The sequence below is a fragment of the Telopea speciosissima genome, chromosome 6 (assembly GCF_018873765.1).
Source record: "Telopea speciosissima isolate NSW1024214 ecotype Mountain lineage chromosome 6, Tspe_v1, whole genome shotgun sequence".
Classification (NCBI taxonomy): Eukaryota; Viridiplantae; Streptophyta; class Magnoliopsida; order Proteales; family Proteaceae; genus Telopea; species Telopea speciosissima.
Genome location: NC_057921.1, coordinates 68,818,673 through 68,836,663, shown reverse-complemented (window position 1 = coordinate 68,836,663; position 17,991 = coordinate 68,818,673). Strand labels below are relative to the sequence as shown.

General features: G+C 40.0%; 1 protein-coding gene across 1 annotated transcript; it reads left to right on the top strand.

Moving 5' to 3' along the window:
* The first annotated feature begins 5,862 nt into the window (after window positions 1-5,862).
* Window positions 5,863-17,849, top strand: LOC122663655 (embryogenesis-associated protein EMB8). Its single transcript, XM_043859266.1, has 8 exons — window positions 5,863-6,354; window positions 6,726-6,854; window positions 10,555-10,686; window positions 13,334-13,476; window positions 13,574-13,671; window positions 13,754-13,848; window positions 14,416-14,469; window positions 17,381-17,849. The coding sequence occupies exons 1-8, from the start codon at window positions 5,893-5,895 to the stop codon at window positions 17,603-17,605; spliced, it is 1,338 nt and encodes a 445-aa protein (XP_043715201.1). The 5' UTR covers window positions 5,863-5,892; the 3' UTR covers window positions 17,606-17,849.
* Window positions 17,850-17,991: the final 142 nt, after the last annotated feature.

Here is a 17,991-nt window from a genome sequence, read left to right as displayed (position 1 = left end):
ACATTAATCATAAAAACTATTGATTTCCGATGTCCGCAATTGTCTGGACCGTAGATCCTGCATGTAATCGACGTTTAGGCCCTGGTTGGTCCCCACGTGCCGTCCCTTCTAAAAGAAAGAAACAAAAATAAAAAGAAAAAAAGGAACGGGTGGGGGAAGAAAACGAGTTAACAAGCAAAGATGAGATTCTCATTGCCTACCAAATGAGTACAAAACAATCGAGTTATCTTTTTCAATCACCAACCGTAATCATGTAAATGGAATAAATGGACCCAAATATATTTCCTTTTACAGATTCTGAGCTCCGTCTTCTGAGGAATGATGATAGTACATTGGGATTGTCATCATTGTGTAGAAGTCATGGTTCCAAGAATCGAAATTGGAATGTCGGTTCCGGTCGAACTGGAATCGACTATATCAAACCAAATCCTGATTTAAAAAATCAGTGGATTTTTCTCGGGTTCATGTCAATTGTCAACTATGGCCGATCGAACCGTTATGTCCTTCAATTTTTCCAATTCTTCACATAGGAGCGGAAATGACCACCCTACCCCTTGCCCGAACACACTTCCCTAGGTGGGTCAGGGTGGTCATTTCCATCCCTAAGTGAGGATCTGGAGAAAATTGGAACGAGCAACGAATTGGAGGTGATAATTATTTATGGTTGATCTGGTTGATTCTTGGATGATTTCTACTTCCCCAATGTTTATCAACTCTCTTTCCATTTACGATCACACATTGACACATACAGTTCGAGAAGCGGCGAGTCAATGCGAGGAAAGGCAAGAGTAGTGCTCTCTCCCACAACAAGGATATAAATTGCGCCGTCAAGTCCATCACCAGGGCACACATCCAACAGAGGGTAGTGGCAACATTCCTACATCATCCATAGGACGAGCTTATTTGTTTGCTTGTTTATTGCTTTCACATGAATTACTATTGCATTGCGATAATTTAGCTGCATCAAACATTTGTCCTCGTCTTTGAAGTAAAGTCATGTGACGAGGATATCCATTTGTGTCTTGACCCTGAGAGAGATGTGACGTATTATAGGCATAGTTGTCACGGTGTTACGACGTTCCAAGTCGGTGGAGGGGTGTCACGTCGATACATCGACATATCGCCCGCCATGGTGAGCATGTCGATCATATTTTATTTTTTATTTTCTCTATTTTTAATGTTTTAATAGATGTATACTCAAGCCATGTTTTATTTTTTCTCTATTGTTTCTCAAGTTTTAAAAAGAAAATTCAGAAATTGAAGAAGAAATCAAAGAGGGAAAAAAGAAATCGAAGAGGGAAAGAAGAAATCGAAGAAGAAATCGAAGAGGGAAAGAAGAAATCGAAAGAAATCGAAGAGGGAAGAAGAAATCGAAGAGGGAAAGAGAGACAGGAAGAAGAAATCAAAGAGGGACGCCATGGCATAGGTCGCCATGCAACCTTCTCTAGTGCCAGGACGCCATGGCGGCGCCATGACAACTATGATTATAGGACATCCTTGTTGAGGTCCCATTTGAAACACGTCAGGGCAGAAATGAGTATCAATTGATCTCGAAAATATCAGAGGTTGTTTTGGTTGCGTATTCCGCTTCCCCACACAATACTAGAAACTAAAATTACAACAAAAGTATTATTTTCAACCAAAAAGGAACAAGGTAGTATTAGGATCATATTGACTAATACTTGTCAATATCGCCAGAGATGTATACCAATACAAACTGGTGGTATATGGATTTGTTGTGGGTAAGATTGTCAAAATTTTAGGGTAAAATGGTACAATCCAGCCCCATAAAATTGATCCATATCAATGTTGGAATAGAGATACCGATACCATGATATAAATTCTTGAAAAAGAAAAAATTATGAAGAGTTTTTTCACTGCACCACCATCCTAGGGTTCACAAAAGTCTCCTAATACCTTCCCATGCACATCCGAAGCCCTGCGGTTCACTGTAGCTTAAAGAAAACTTGATCCCAAAATTATTATCGAAAATGAAGAAATATCTAATGTTGACTTGGTGCTCTGCCTAATGGGCTAGGGCCCATCAAACTCGTGACCAAGAATTCAGAAACCTAAAAGTGATTAATAAGAGAAGTAACTCAATTGACGATTGACCAAATCTAACCAGAACTCATGATCATTAATTGGTCGTCTCCCACTAGCAGTGTTTTAGTAATCGGGATCCTGGATCGATCTGTATCGATCATGATCGGACAGATTTACCCCTGTTTCGTTTGAAATTATAATTTTTTTATTACATTTTTATACATGTCCATACTGATCCACATATCGATCGATCGTAATTACTCAAAACCTTTAAGTGACTAGAGTTAAACTGTTCAAGGAAAAAAAAATTGCCACGACATTATAGCATTATTTTCCTCTCACATGAAGTTATTTCTTTCCGATATTTTAATCACGCGGGTCCTATATCTAGAGAAAAAAATCCTCATAACGCCAAGGTAAGGTTTACTTTCTACACCCTACGACATATGGATCTCACACTTATGCTTTCTCTTTGACAAGATGTGAACCTCTATTAAATGAATCAAACTCTCACCCTTTCATTGGTGCGATTTCTCTCGTATCATGAGAAATCTCTACCCTTAATTTTTAAAGGAGAAAGTTCTTTAAGTATGTACAGTGGTCCTTCCAGATTTGATTATTTGTTTTCTTTCTTGTCTCAAAATAATTAATAAAAAAAAGGCAAGAGATCACTATCTTATATTTGGTAGTGTAGCACCCATGACAGTGTTGGGTCGATGAAAACGCATGCAAAAGCATCAACATAGATGTGATTTTTTTATTTCAATGGGGGGTAAGAGAGTACTTTCACATGTTATTGTGTCAGGGAGCAGTAACCACAACTAGATAACATTCTTTTTCCCATAAAAAAAGAATATGATGAGGTGCAAGCACTCTGCCACTTACTTAGAGAGACTTTTCCCATCTATTAATTACGTTTGGGGTGATTTTATACGCCGTATCAGTTGTTATTAAAAGAGAAGCCAATATTAAGATTGACGATCAGAAAATCAGAGATCATCCAAATATACATGCATAAGGACAACTTGAGCATGGTATAGGTATTTGTATCGGATCTCTTGTATCAGTCTACTCATATCGAGTATTGATCCCACCCTATACCAATACCTGATCCATATGAATTGGCAGATATAATAATGGTATTTTTTTTTTTGGTTGAGAAAATAATGTTTTGATCCCGTATTGGTCCCATATGACCAGGATTTTAAATCATGGAATGGGGACGAATCAATCATTGGCAATTTCAATCTTGTATAGATGACATTCATGAAGGTGACTCGAACGGGTTAGCTCAGTTCATGAGTTCAAACCATCTTGGGGCCTATCCCTGATACATCCAATATTCACAGGGCCAATCAACGACCGCCACGTGTCATAGACGACCCGCCCCATAGCCAAGGGGAACGAACCGGAGTCCCGGGGGCGGCCTCACCCAGGCGCGGCCTCCTCACGGCCTCACCTAGGCGCGGCCTCACCCAGGCGCGGCCTCCTCACCAGGGCGCGGCCTCCTCACAGCCTCACCCAGGCGCGGCCTCACCCAGGCGCGGCCTCCTCATGGCCTCACCTAGGCGCGACCTCACCCAGGCGCGGCCTCCTCACGGCCTCACCTAGGCGCGGCCTCACCCAGGCGCGGCCTCCTCACCAGGGCGCGGCCTCCTCACAGCCTCACCCAGGCGCGGCCTCCTCACGGCCTCACCTAGGCGCGGCCTCACCCAGGCGCGGCCTCCTCACCAGGGGCGCGGCCTCACCCAGGCGCGGCCTCCTCACAGCCTCACCAGGCGCGGCCTCCTCACCAGGGCGCGGCCTCACCCAGGCGCAGCATCATGGGCACCTGAGGTGGGGGCCACCCATCTACGACCCCGATCGTATCGCTAAGACTCATGTCACTACCAGGACTCTAGACCCTTAGAGGTCATGTCATCCAGACAGATTCAAGCACCAAGGACGTTATCACCACACGCGGATATCTATCCACCAAGGATCCTGATGCCACCAGGACACTCCCTCCAGCGGGGAGATGGCCAATCAGGATAGAGCCCCGTTACCCAGGGCCTCTATCCACTCAACGGCACAATCGTCAATCAAACGGGGACTCTCCACACCGCCATATGCTACTATAAAAGGCAAAGGTACACAACCCCATAGGGGACATCTAAACTCATACTGAATAATCACTATTCATCTGTTTGCGCCAGGAGATCTAACTTTGGCATCGGAGAGCCCTAGGCCGGGACCACACCGGTTCTCTCTGTTGACCCCTTTGGTCCACTTGCAGGTGACGGCACTCGCAGGACCGCTCGACGATTTCTTGACGCAACAATCCCCATCCCCTAATTCCCCCCTCCCCCCTTATTATACAAGCTCTTAATACAGAAAAAAAAAACATTCATGAAAGTGGCAAACTATAAAGTTCAGAAAGCATTTGGAAAACTGAGAAATGAACTGTGAAAAACCACAAGTTAGCCTATAGAAACTTACTTCAGCAACCCAAGATGCATGACTTTTAATCCCAAAATATAAAATCACAGGCATGTATATACCTATATATAGCTTTGAAGCTGGGAAACCAAGTTGTCTCCTCTTCAAATGAAACTATTTGATCGCCAGCATATCCGAATTGAACAATGGCTATTGTTATCAAGTGCTCTATGCTAAAGAAGTTGGATAGCCCAAGAACTTGGGGATCTAATTCAAAAGCTTGTTATTAGATGGAAATAGTTCGAGGGCATATGAAGGCATCTAAGGTCTCAGACTTAACCGATGTAGAACTATTATTAACACTCTCCCTCACGTATACTTGGAATGAAATTGTAATTGTGTAGTGTCGGATATGTGTGCCCATCAAACCCAATATTAGTGTTTTAATTGATATTAATTCTCATCATGTATGATGATTTTTGTATGACAGTTGGGCCTTTAATTCATTGTATATTTTCTTGTGAAAGAAAATCCAAAAAATATAAGTGTGAGTACTCATATGTTATGTATATCAAACCAGATCATTATGAGAGTCTTTCATGGTAGACAATTTGTTATATATTTGCACAAGATTCTCACCAAGGTCCTTTGGCCTCCATGCCAATACTGACTGATCATTGGTATACTGGATTCATAGCTTTGATTTGTGAATGGAAGAGATTCTCAATAAGGAATCCATTTTTCGTATGAAGAAAAGAGTTAAAAGCTCTCTTCCTCTCTCCTCTCTCCTCTCAATTTACTGTGAACTCGTCCTTAATCCTAATAACCCTCATCTCTACCAATTTAAAAAGAAAACAAAGAGTTAACAAAATTTCCAAAATTAATCCCATATCAATCCTAAAAAATTTCCTATGGTGTAGCTGCCCCCGAACCTACTGCATGGGCCCCAAGCTCGGCATGAACCAAGAAACAATGATATGCAACTAGGTGGGCCGACTCCTATGAGTCTCAACCCTTATGGGCCTTTAACAGTCCTTCAGAGGCAACGCACAACCCCCAAACTTTTGAGTTGTGAGCATGGTTTCAAAATCGGAATCAAATCTATTGAATCGGCAGATTTGAATCAGAGCCGGTCATGACCGATCCCAATTTCAGCCGTTACGAAGCAGCTGATCTCTGGGTTTTAGATACGAGGAATCAGAGTCGGCCATGACAGATCCCAATTCCAGCCGTTATTATGCGGCCGATCTCCAGGTTTTAGATATGAGGACCGATTCTAAAGTTTTTTATAATCAGTTTCGGATCAGAATCCGCAGGACCGATTCGACCCGCGATTCTTAGTTTAAAGTCCGTGGTTGTGAGATACCGAGATAAGAAACACGAAACATGTAGTTGAGATTGGGTCCCTCCTCTTCTGGCCTCCAAAAAATGGCGAGAATCTCTACTGGCACCCTCCATTTTCCATGTTTGGAAGCTCCGTACATTTCTCATCGGAGGGTAGGAGTAGCAGCGACTTATTTTGGAGGACCAAAAGGGGTTTTTCTTCTCCACCGCCCCTTTCATACCATTACCCCGAGAAGGAGGAGGAGGAGGAGAATCATGCCGGTTTTTCGTCCATCTAACGCCTCATCATCGCTGGAAATAATCGGCGGTGCTGGCGATTCATGGGCGTCGGTGCTCAAAACGCTTCAGCGTCCCTACGTCCCATTCCCACTGATCGGCTGGAACTGCCACCTCGAGACCATCTTTGCCGCCTTCTTCCGTTCCCTCCCCAACGTCAGATTCCGGAGGGAGTGTTTGAGAACGAAGGACAATGGCGTTGTCGCTCTCGATTGGGTCTCTGGCGACGATCGTCACCTTCCGGCTGAATCTCCCGTCCTAATTCTTCTGGTTCGCATTGTTCACTCCCACTGCTATTACTCATTTTCTTTTTCCACAGCTTTGAAGAATATGCGGCATTATTTAGGTACACTCAGCATCAACTCATAATTGAAAGGGAAGTCATAATTTACGAAGAGTAGACTGAAGTAATATAATTGTGGTTTCAAATTTTATTTCACTAAAATTTTTTTTGGGGGGTGGGGTGGGGTGGGGTTTGGTTTGTAATCCTCAATTCATTCCAAAATGTAATTAATTGAGGCTGAAACTTTCTTCTTGCGCTGCGGAATTGTTTCTGAACTTTCATTCCAGACTTCTATCTTTTGACACTCGTTAGTCTTAGTGGTTAAGCGAGGGAGAGTGCTTGACATTTGTAGTTGCAGCCAGGTCTAACGGGGGGCAGTGGTGATACTTACGTTCGGCATATGCTTGTTCGAGCAAGAAGTAACAGGTGGCGCGTGGTAGTGTTTAATAGCCGTGGCTGCGGAGATAGCCCTGTTACCACGCCCCAGGTATTTGAACGTGGAAATTATGTTTTCGCCAACCTTTGTTTTGGTTTTTAGTTCGATTGTTTATAATAATCGTAGTTGTTGGCCTCAACATACTTTTCGTGGGAGCTCATGTCCATCCATAACCTTTCAATCATATTTTAGCTTCACTGTTGTTGTTGTGTATTTGCCTGCACGTATTTTCTTCTATTTTACCCTCATAAAATTCGTGCATACTTATGCGCTGGAATTTCATTTCTTCAGAGGTTAATTAATCATTTCCAATCCCCCAAATGTTTTTGATAATTTACTCTTATTCAGTTGTAATAACTTCTTTCCCCCTTGTCCAACCCAACTTAGGCCTGAATGGCTGAATCTATCATAACTTAATAAAAAATGCTGAATTTGAGTTGCTTGCTATTTGAAGTTCAATCTAACCATAGTACACCAGTCAGCAAATACTTTTTGTTTTGTTATCCTGATTTCATGGCTTCAGCTAGTACTTTTGGGTATTAGTTGTTTCTTAAAGTCTCAGGTCAGTTGTTTTGTTTCCCATTGTTGCAGAGTGGAAAAATTGCGTACTTACAGAATTGGAAACACCAAACTGTCCAATATATTGCCCTCAACCCCTCCCCAAAGGCAAATATATTGTACAATACCTATCTTTGCAGATCCCTTGCAGACTTAGTGAAAACTCTCTCTCTCTCTCTCTCTCTCTCTGGGCGAAAACTTTTGGGGTTGGAAACAACTTTCTCTTTCCGATGTGAGCACCTTATGAATTCGTATGTGTAAGATCAACAAGAACAAAAAAGAAAGAAGGGAAAAAAGAGAATCAGTCACACAAGAGACATGAGATTTACATGGTTTGGCAATATCGCCTACATCCACGGAGTGATTTGATCTTCCAGTAAGAACAAGAGAAGAAAAACAATACTACAACCTTGCAATTTGTCTCCCAAACGTCAGTCCCTTGTTCACCCTTTCTCTCTTCCCTATTCTCACTAGGTCACTCACTCACCTCCTCTTTTTCTCTCTTGGTGCCTCTCACCTTCTTGCTTCTCACTCTTTTATTCTTCTTTTTCATTCTAGCTATGGAAGACACCTCTCTTCTTTTTCTCTCATGTCTTCTTTGGCACTTTCTCTCTCCTAAGAGAAAACCCACTACACTTCTTCCAAAGTTTCTCTTGGAAAGCTCCACCTTGTTTAATGACTTCAACCACCAACCACTTCCACTTACTTGGAAGATTTAACTTTATTGAAGACTCTACTCTTCTACTTGAAGACTCTTCACCTCCCATTCAAATAGACAACCCATACTAGAACATTAAAACAACCCATCAATTGGTCTAGATAAAAACCACCAAACCCAACAATCTCCACCTTGAATTTTATCATCGCCACCTTGAGGATCTATTGGAAAACTGAACTGCCTTTGATCACTTTTCTATATCGTCAACTAAAGAAACCTTGCACATGTTCCTTCCAACTTATGCACTCCTTCCAATCACTCATTGGGGTTATGGGAATACCATCAACCATTGCACTCCCCAACAATTGATACAACCTGTTACATTTTTTTCCTTTGACTATACCTCCATGTGAGACCTTCATTGCTCCACCTGCAACTGAAGTTTTAAAACCCTTGGAGTTCAATTGACTAATAAAAATTAGATTCCTATGCATTTCATGAACATACTTCACATCAGCAAGAGTGCAAACTGCTCCATCAAACATTTTCATCTTCACCATTCCAATACCCTTGATATCACTAGTAGAACCATCATGACACAATCCCTGTGGTCTCTTGGAACTTGTCAAAAAATTCCCTTTTGGAGCAAACATGAAAGAGCTTCCAAAATCTAAAATCCATTTGTCACAAGAAATAGTGTTCATACCTTTGGCAGAATGTTCTTTCTCCTCTCCTTATTTCAGGCTCTCCTCTTGATGTGCCCAATTTTTCTGCACTTGTAGCAACGCATGTGCTTCTTGTTCACCTTCGACCTTGAACTGTGCTTGTCACTAGCTGTGACAAGGATCTCATCACCACTCAAATAGGAATAGCTTTCAGTCACACTTTTTTGATTAGTATCATCATGAGTCCTCTCCTCTTTTTCTTTCTCTTCCAAATACTTCTTCCTCTTTGGACAGTCCCTTTTTATGTGCCCTACCTTATCACACCAAAAACATATAATCTCATCAGTATTTTTGCTACTTGACTTGGACTGCGAGTATCCCCTCCTTGCAAATCTTCTGTCATTGTTCCTTCCCCTCTGTTGATTCCCATCATCATTCATCACCAGAAACAAATCTCTGTATTCAGAAGAGCTACTATGACACCATCAGTCTTAAGTGTTTCCTTTCCAACAAGAAGTGTAGTGACAAGAGTATCATAAACAATTGGAAAATAAGACAATAGAAGTAATGCCTTGCCCTCCTCTTCTGTTTTTATCTCTAAATTCATTAACTAAGTAACAATTTTGTTAAATTCATTGAAATGATCAACAATATTTGATCTTTTCTCCATTCTCAGTTAGTACAATTTATTCTTAAGAAACAACAACTTATTTGTGAGGAATTTCGACATATATTTTTGTTCCAAATTTTTTCACAACTTAGTAGCAGAGGTTTCATTCAAAACTATATATTTTATTTCATTTGCAAGACATAAGCGGATGGTGCTTACTGTTTTCATCTCCAACTCTTCCCAGTCCTCAGTTGAGATATTTTTTTGGCTTCTCTCCAATCAATGGTCTAAACAAGCCCTGTTGTAGCAAGATATCTTTGATTGTGCTCTGCCACAAGCCAAAATTATTCTTGCCATCAAATTTCTCCGCCTTGAACTTTGTTGATCCCACCATCTTGTTGATCTCAATTCAACCTTCTTGAAATACCGTAAGTGGTAACAATTTATCAAGACCGTCGACCTCTATCTTGGTCGTCAACTGTTAGCTCTGATACCACTTGATGGGGTTGGAAACAACTTTCTCTTTCCGATGTGAGTACCTTACTAATTTGGTATGTGCAAGATCAACAAGAACAAAAAGATAGAAGGGGAAAATAAAAGAATCAATCACATAGAAGACAAGGGATTTACGTGATTCAGCAATACCGCCTACATCTACGGAGTGATTCGATCTTCCACTAAGAACAAGAGAAGAAAAATAGTAGTAAGACCTTGCAATTTGTCTCTCAAACCCAAGTCCCTTGTACACTCGTTCTTTCTTTCCTTTTCTCACTTGGTCATTCATTCACCTCCTCTTTCTCTTCTTGCTTTTCACTCTCTTCTTTTTCACTCTAGCTATGGAAGATACCTCTCTTCTTTTTCTCTCATCTCTTTTTTGGAATTTTCTCTCTCTTTAGAGAAACCCCACTATGCACTTCTTCCAATGTGTCTCTTTGAAAACTCCACCTTGCTTAATGACTTCAACCACCAACCACTTCCACTTACTTGGAAAATTGACTCAACCTTGTTGAAGATTCCACTCTTCCACTTGAAGACTCATCTCCCATTCAAATGAACAACCCAAACTAGACCATTAAACCAACCCGTCAATCAGTCTAGATAAAAGCCACCAAACCCAGCAAACTTAATCAAGAAAGCTCAATTATGAAAAGCTTAATGCAATAGTTTTATAATTGTGATATGATTCTGAATCTAAACTTTTGGGTTCTATGCATATGCCCATCTACTGATTCACTTTATGACTCATTTACTGATGTGCAGTTCTATTCTGCTTCATTTATTGAAGATCTCCGTGAAGTGATTAAGCATGTTGCAGATCGTTACCCTATGGCAAATTTATATGCTGTTGGCTGGTCTCTTGGAGCCAATATTCTTGTTCGATACTTGGGTCAGGTACGATCTCCTTCAACTTATGTCTTTTTCTAGGCACCCACCTTTTAATAGTCTGATATTTTGTGTAAACTGTAGATTTAAGGAGAACTTCACAGCTCCCTCCCGCTCCCCTCTCTCCTCTCTTGGCTATTCACTTTCTAGTGCAAAATATTTGCTTGTTTCTAATTAAAATGCAAATTCTTATCCGACCGCATTTAGCTTGGACAAGGCTGAGTTGAAGTAAATATTTACATAGTTCTGAAACGGAAACCTATTTACTTTTTATTTATTTTGTGGGTAAGTTAGGGGGCGGGCCTTGGTGCAATGGTAAGGTTGCTCCATTGTGACCAAGTGGTCACGAGTTCGAGTCTGGAAACAGCTTCTCTGCAAAAGCAGGGGTAAGGCTGCGTACATTATGACCCTCCCCAGACCCTGCAGTGGCGGCAGCCTCGTGCACTAGGTACGCCATTTTTTATTTTGTGGTTAAGTTGTTCTTGGGCATGGAACTAAATTGATGTGATGTGGTAAGTTACTACATTTGTGTGTAAGCAAAGTAGCAATCATGGCAGTGTCACACCCATTTTTGATATATTATTGCCAATATGATTGAAACTTACACGGAATTTGGGGGCCTGTTTATTTCTGAACCTCAGTGTTTTAAACTTCTACAAGTTTAATCTGATGCATACAATTTTCAGCTACTGGGTAGTGCCAGGTCTGTTGGACTTTAAGAGTCTTGTATGGTCAGCGTGCTTTTATTGGTAATTTGTTGACTAAGGCTATTAATGTAGCCTAGGTGAAATAAATCTCACTTAGGACCAGGTTCTGTTTTAGGGTTGGCCGAATGGGCAGTTTAGGGTAACTAGGGCAAAATTAGGGTTAGGAATGGGAGATTGAGTTAGGGTTTTATTGGGTAATGGTCTGCAGAATTTTAGGAGTCTATTAGAATAGGTTTTAATGAGGTTTGAATAAGAAATAGAAATTCAGAAATATTAGGGTTAGGGTTTTGGGTTTCCAGATTTAGGATCTAAGCTGAAACTAGGGTTAGGAGCAGATTTAGGGGCTGGGCTTTAGGTCGAGTTTTCCTAGCAGAGAGGGGGTGGTTCGGCTGGACTTTGGTGGGGTTTTGATGGCTGGTTAGGCCTAGGCAGATCTTAGGGTTTCTGGGTTTTTATGTTGAGGGAGGGAATTAGGGTTTGTAGTGGATAGGTGAGGCTGCAACTGAGATCGAGTGGGAGGGTTACTGTGATGGACCTGTGGTTAGGTTTTGAGTGTAATCTGATGAGGGAATAGGGCTGTGATGAATGTAGATGAAGCTAGGGTTTGGGGAAGTCGATTAGGTTAGATGGAAGTAAGAAGAAGAGATGATAAAGTTGCAGGAAATTGTAACTCTTACTGGAATTGCAGAATTTCAGCAGCAGCAACCTTGAAGAACTTGAAGGAAGAAGAAGACGAACCTCCCGATCTGCAAGATGCAAGGAGTCGCCGGATTACTCCAGCCCTAGCCCTTGATATTACTCACAAGGGGCCTTGATATGACACACAAGACAGAGAAGCAGCAGCAGTCATGGCGGCAGCAGCAAGAAGAAACAAAATTTCAAACATAATAGGTGGGGGAGCCTCCCACGATTCTACTATTTATAATAATAAAGGGGGGCCTAAAGGCCTTACAAATAATCAATCTAAAGCAATCCTAATCAGATTAGGAGTTGGGATTCCTAATCTGAATCCTAATTATAAAACATAGAATAGACTTATACTCTAAATAGGAGTATAAGTGTAAACAACTAAAACAAATAAAATAAAATACTAATCCCTCTAAAATCGTGGAGGGGAACTAAAAAGATAAACCATGAAAAAGACTGTTTTAACCCTAGGCTAAAAGAACAAACAAATAAAAAGGTTCCAACGAAAAAATCAAAGAACAGCCAAATTAATCATGGTTTCGGCTTCTGCATCAGCTATTTTTGCAGCCGGGATTTTTCTAGGGATGTTACCCATAGAATGAAGACGGAGAAATTGACATGGAGGTTACTTATATAGGTAGAGTGGGGTGGGTGAAGTGGAGAGGTGCTTCTGGAGTGTATTTTGATTGGTGCATTAGTGCATACAACTGAAACTCAAGGCAACAAAGAAACAACAGATAAGTAAAATAAATCTAGCTGAGAAAACGATGGTTGAGGTGGATAAGTGGCAAAACTAGAAAAGATATAATAAGAAATGAAGGTATTTAAAGTAATTTAGGAGTGGCTTCAATAGACGTAAGTTGAGGGAGAATCATTTGAAGTGGTTTGGGCATGTACAGTGAAGGCAATTCACTGCACCATTAAGGAGTGAAACACTGCAGGTTAGAGGAATTAAAAGAACAATGTGTAGGCTGAAAATCACCTCGGGAGAAGTAGTGAAAAGAGATATGGATGCCTCTAATATGACTTTAGGAATTGACTACCGAAACAGGATTCATGTAGCCGACTCCATTTAGTTGGGTAAGGCTCTGTTGAAGTGTTATTTTTCTAGGGATATATTTATCAGGTTGGACCTGGGTTTTAGTTATTATGTTTGATCAACCAGAGTTCCCTAGGCTTCTACTGTTCTGTTTGTAACATGTTCCTTTGACAGACTAACTATAGCTCCCTATGGTTGTAAATTTTGTTTTCTCTTCTTGCAGGAATCCAATAGTTGCCCACTCTCTGGGGCAGTATCCTTATGTAATCCATTCAATTTGGTCATTGCCGATGAGGATTTCCACAAAGGCTTCAATATCATTTATGACAAAGCTCTTTCTAGAGCTCTTCGCAAAATTTTCAAGAAGTAATAATTGATGATATAATATTTTTAGATTTCATTATATCCTATTGAGTTACCCCAAACATTTGTAAATTTAATTTGTGGATCAATCTCTGCGCAGACATGCTCTCCTTTTTGAAGATATTGGAGGTGAATATAACATTCCATTGGTTGTTAATGCTAAATCTATCCGGGAGTTTGATGAAGGATTAACACGGGGTATGTATGCATGAAATGGAGAAGTAAAATATCCGTCGAATGGGTTGCCAATAGCTAATATAACTTTTTTAGCTATTTGCAGTCTCATTTGGTTTCAAGTCAGTAGATGACTACTATTCCAATTCCAGCAGTTCAGACACCATCAAAAAGGTGCAGAAACCTCTGTTATGCATCCAGGTAATGATCAATCATTGTGTATCACTGACTTCTAACTAAAGCCTAATAATTTCTGAGACCTCTAAACAGATTTGAAAATCTGAGCTGTGTCAGCATTTTTTTGGAGGTTAAATCTTAGGCAAACATTTTGCTGCATATAAATCCTATTAACATTGTCAAGTTATAGTAGTAGTGATCTATTGTCATGTATGACAAACTAAGGGGTACTCCTGACCTTAGCCCAACTACCTCAGTTTAGCTACACAAACTTGTTATGCAATTCCACTATATAGGGCTTATTCTTGCTTAAATGGGTTACCCAAAGGTTCTGTTCCAGCTGGCCAAGATCCAGGCTTTGGGATTGTAAGGAAAGAATGATCACCGAGTTTATTTGGCAATGATCTTACTGAATATTTTCTTACTTGTGACCTTTTTGAGACTATTCACTATTGATTGTTTGTAAAGTTGGAAGAAAATGCCAGATATGCTCGTAGAGTTCAAGTGTGAAGCTAGAGTTTTGCAATACATTTCCTCTTACAATTTTCTTTTAGATAAGTGAATGTTAGCTGTCTTTTCCCTGATCTGCAGGCTGCTAATGATCCTATCGCACCATCTCGGGGAATTCCTCGTCAAGATATCAAGGTAGTGTTCACAAAGCCATAGGAACGTTTAGTGTTGATGTAATTTGACCTTAGTAGCTTTTTCTGCATGCACTTCCAGTTCATTTTGATTCGAGTTTTCGTGGTTTGTTTCATTTCTGGTGGTTTACTTCCGTTATATTACTGTTACTGAGCTGTTGACAATCAAGTAGACAAGCATGTGGATAACTTCTTGGGGTGTTCAATATGAGGGACTTCATTCCTGCTTTTTTTTTTTTAATTACATTCTCATTTTTTCCCTCCCTTCCTCAACAATATCATTTATTAATATAGTACATATGTTCACATGGGCTTCTGGTGATTTAGATCAATATGAAAGCATGTGGGTAATGGCACGGCTAGGAATATGAGGGAACATATAGATTTAGACCAATAATAGTTGGATTTTGATCTGACAAAAGATAGAAAACTTAGCTGTAAACCAGAATAACCTAGTTTTGAAACAAAAAACTATAAAAGAAATGGATGCAATAGTGTTGATCATGGATAGCACTTAGCTTTGACACCAGGAAATCCTAGGGAGAACCATCCTTAAGAGTGATCCTAGAAAATCCAATAGGTGAACTTCGATAAAATGCATCTAGCCATGTGGGATGACTGGAGCGGGTCCATGTGATAGAGGATATTACACCCACCTCATTGGTCAAATTTTGGCCCCAAACAAGTAGGGGAAGTGCCTCAAAAGTTAGTGTAAAGTGACATTGTTTACCAAAAAGAAAAAAAAGTGTATTATAAATGAATATACAAATTTTCATTTAGTTGGGACGAGGGTTAGTTGAGTGAGTGGAGTATACATGTTTGTCGACTAGGGAACAAATTAAATGTAAATAACATGCTACAACCTATGTTACAAGTACTCATAGTTGTCAGTGTTTCCTTGTATTGATGGGTATGACATGATGTAATCTAGCTGAACAGAACCAGAAATTTACAAACTCCAATCGTATGAGAAGTGCTTTTTATTTGAAACAGTCACCACTGTTAAACATTTCTTCAGTCTGAATAATGCATTTATTGGAAATAAGCCTTTGGGTTGGGTTATGTACATGTTGGGCCTTTGATTCCATGGGTTTTCTTTGAAATGGGCCTAAATTAAGGGTAGAAAGTAGGAAAACGAGATTTACTTTATTAGTTTAGTTAGTCTTGTTTTGAGTAAATTTCTTTCATTATTTAAGCTTCTTAGTCAGTTTATGTTACCTTATTAGATAAGGATTGGGTTAGGCCTTTCCTTCTTAGTGTTTGAGTCTTTTTTTGAGTCTTCTATATAAGTTTGTAAGGGGCTACAGCCTTGTACCCGAATTTGATTAATGAGATTGAGAAAAAAAACGCTATGAGAAAGTATGGTGAGAGGCCGTGGGTGAGAGATCCGAGTCTGAGAGAGACTACCCTATCTTCTTCTTCTTTCTTGATTTTTATTTTATTGTATTTCCTGCTAATCTACGAATCGATCGAAATATTTACTGTTTATGAACCTGAAGTTTGCGATCCTCTTGTGGGCTGGTTATCACTTGTGACTGGTTTACATTAGTGAACCATCAGAATTGATAGTAGTTCCCTTTATCGTACAGCTGGTACATATTCTTGTCAATTCCAACTACTGAAGTTGTGGACCCCCATATCGGCCAAAAATTAGTTAAATTGGATGTATTAACCACTTTAACCCTTCTGATCTTTCTCTTGACAGTTAAAAAACTAGCACAATAGCTTGTAGGAGAAGTTTCTTTTATTGCTGCTTTGGTTATCTGCTGAAATCTGTTTCCTTGCTTGAGTAGTCTCCCAGATTATTGCTGTTGACTCCATAGTCACTAACATAAGTTTATATTGTTTTACCATAAATTACTGAAGCATCTAATTTGGTCTTTTCAAAATTGTGCTTTTAAACAATTTTTTCTAAACTAACTACAGAATCCTTACGCTTTCTACATACTACTTTCCAATTCATTTAGACATTCAATACCCTTCCTGAAGTTTCAAGAAACCACATTGGCGACTTGTGAAACTCATCTATGACTTTTAGGCACAAATTTCTATGAACAACTGGAAACATCTCTTCCAAGGAGAGTTTCTCATGACTGATTCTAATGGGACTGTCTAAATGACACCTCTATAGGTGTATTTAGAACTTAACACCTGCTTTTAATTGACCCTTGTCTTATTCCCATAGTTCTTTTAGTCAAGGTTAAAAAAGGGTTTTTATAAAAAATATGAAAATGACTTGTCATTATGTCAATATCAAAATCTGTCATCATTTTGTACATTTTTTGAATTTCACATGTGAAAAGACAGGATTTACCCTCATTGAAAAGAAAATATGTTTTTACTGAAAGGGCAAATAAGATAGATTACAAATTATTTGACACCTCAAGAGGTGTCAATAAGAAAATCGCTGTTCTAATTATTGAGTTCTTTTCCTAAAGCTTTCCACAAGCAATGTTCGTGTCTTTCGGAATCCAATTGCAGTTCCATGTTAAAGTAAATACCCTCTATCTCTATCATGGGAGAACCCCCTTCGCCATATCAATGAGCAGACAGTGGGAAGCCAACTCTCCCGTACATTCCTTCCTCTCTCAGATTTTCCTTTTTGTGTTGTTCTTTTGTATGTACAAGATCCTCTATGTTCTAAAGTGAAATCCATTAGTTTCTCATGTTCAAGCTTTGAAAGATACAGAGTTTTGTAATCAATATTTGCACCCAGTGTTTGTAAATATAGCACGGATGAAGAATCGTTCAGGCCTGGAGATTGATGATCTGAATGGTCTCACTGGTACAGTGAACACAGGAAGAGATTAAAATGAAAATACCCTTGCTCCCAATTCCGACTCTTCAGTGTGCAGAAAATACTCTTTTATTATATATTTTTTTCTATTGAACTAAAAAACTTCTTTGTCTTCCAGGAAAACCCAAATTGTTTGTTGATTGTTACCCCAAAAGGTGGCCATCTTGGGTGGGTGGCAGGGAAAGGAGCTCCAATTGGGGCTCCTTGGACTGATCCTTTAGTGATGGAATTCCTAGAGCAACTTGAGAGAGGAAATCTTGATTCTTGTGAAACTGTAGCATCCTTTAGGCAATTGGATAGTGCACAACAATCTCTTGAGGGCTTGCACGAGCTAGAAGTGTAAGTAGCAGATTAGCACTCATTTGTTATGAAATTCTATTGATTTATTTGAAATGTAAACTGTTAATTTGATGTGTAAAGCTTGAAGCTTGTGCTCCTTACAAGAGGGGCCCGTGCACTTGTTACTAGCTTAGGATAGGGTGATGATAGTTATGTGATCTTATATCTCTGAAAAGTTATTTGAGGCCTATTTTGCCTCTACATAAATCTTGTAAAAAAATTTCCATGGATCAGAGCCAAGAGGTCTCCTAAATAAATTTACTCTGCTCTTTTATTTATGGGAAGATATTCTTTGGGGAGTGGTGGGGGAGGGGGGAGGGAATAACTTCCCCTCCCCCGAGATGCCAGAGTGCTCTCTCAATGGCTGCCATGCGTGCCTGGCCTCTGCGC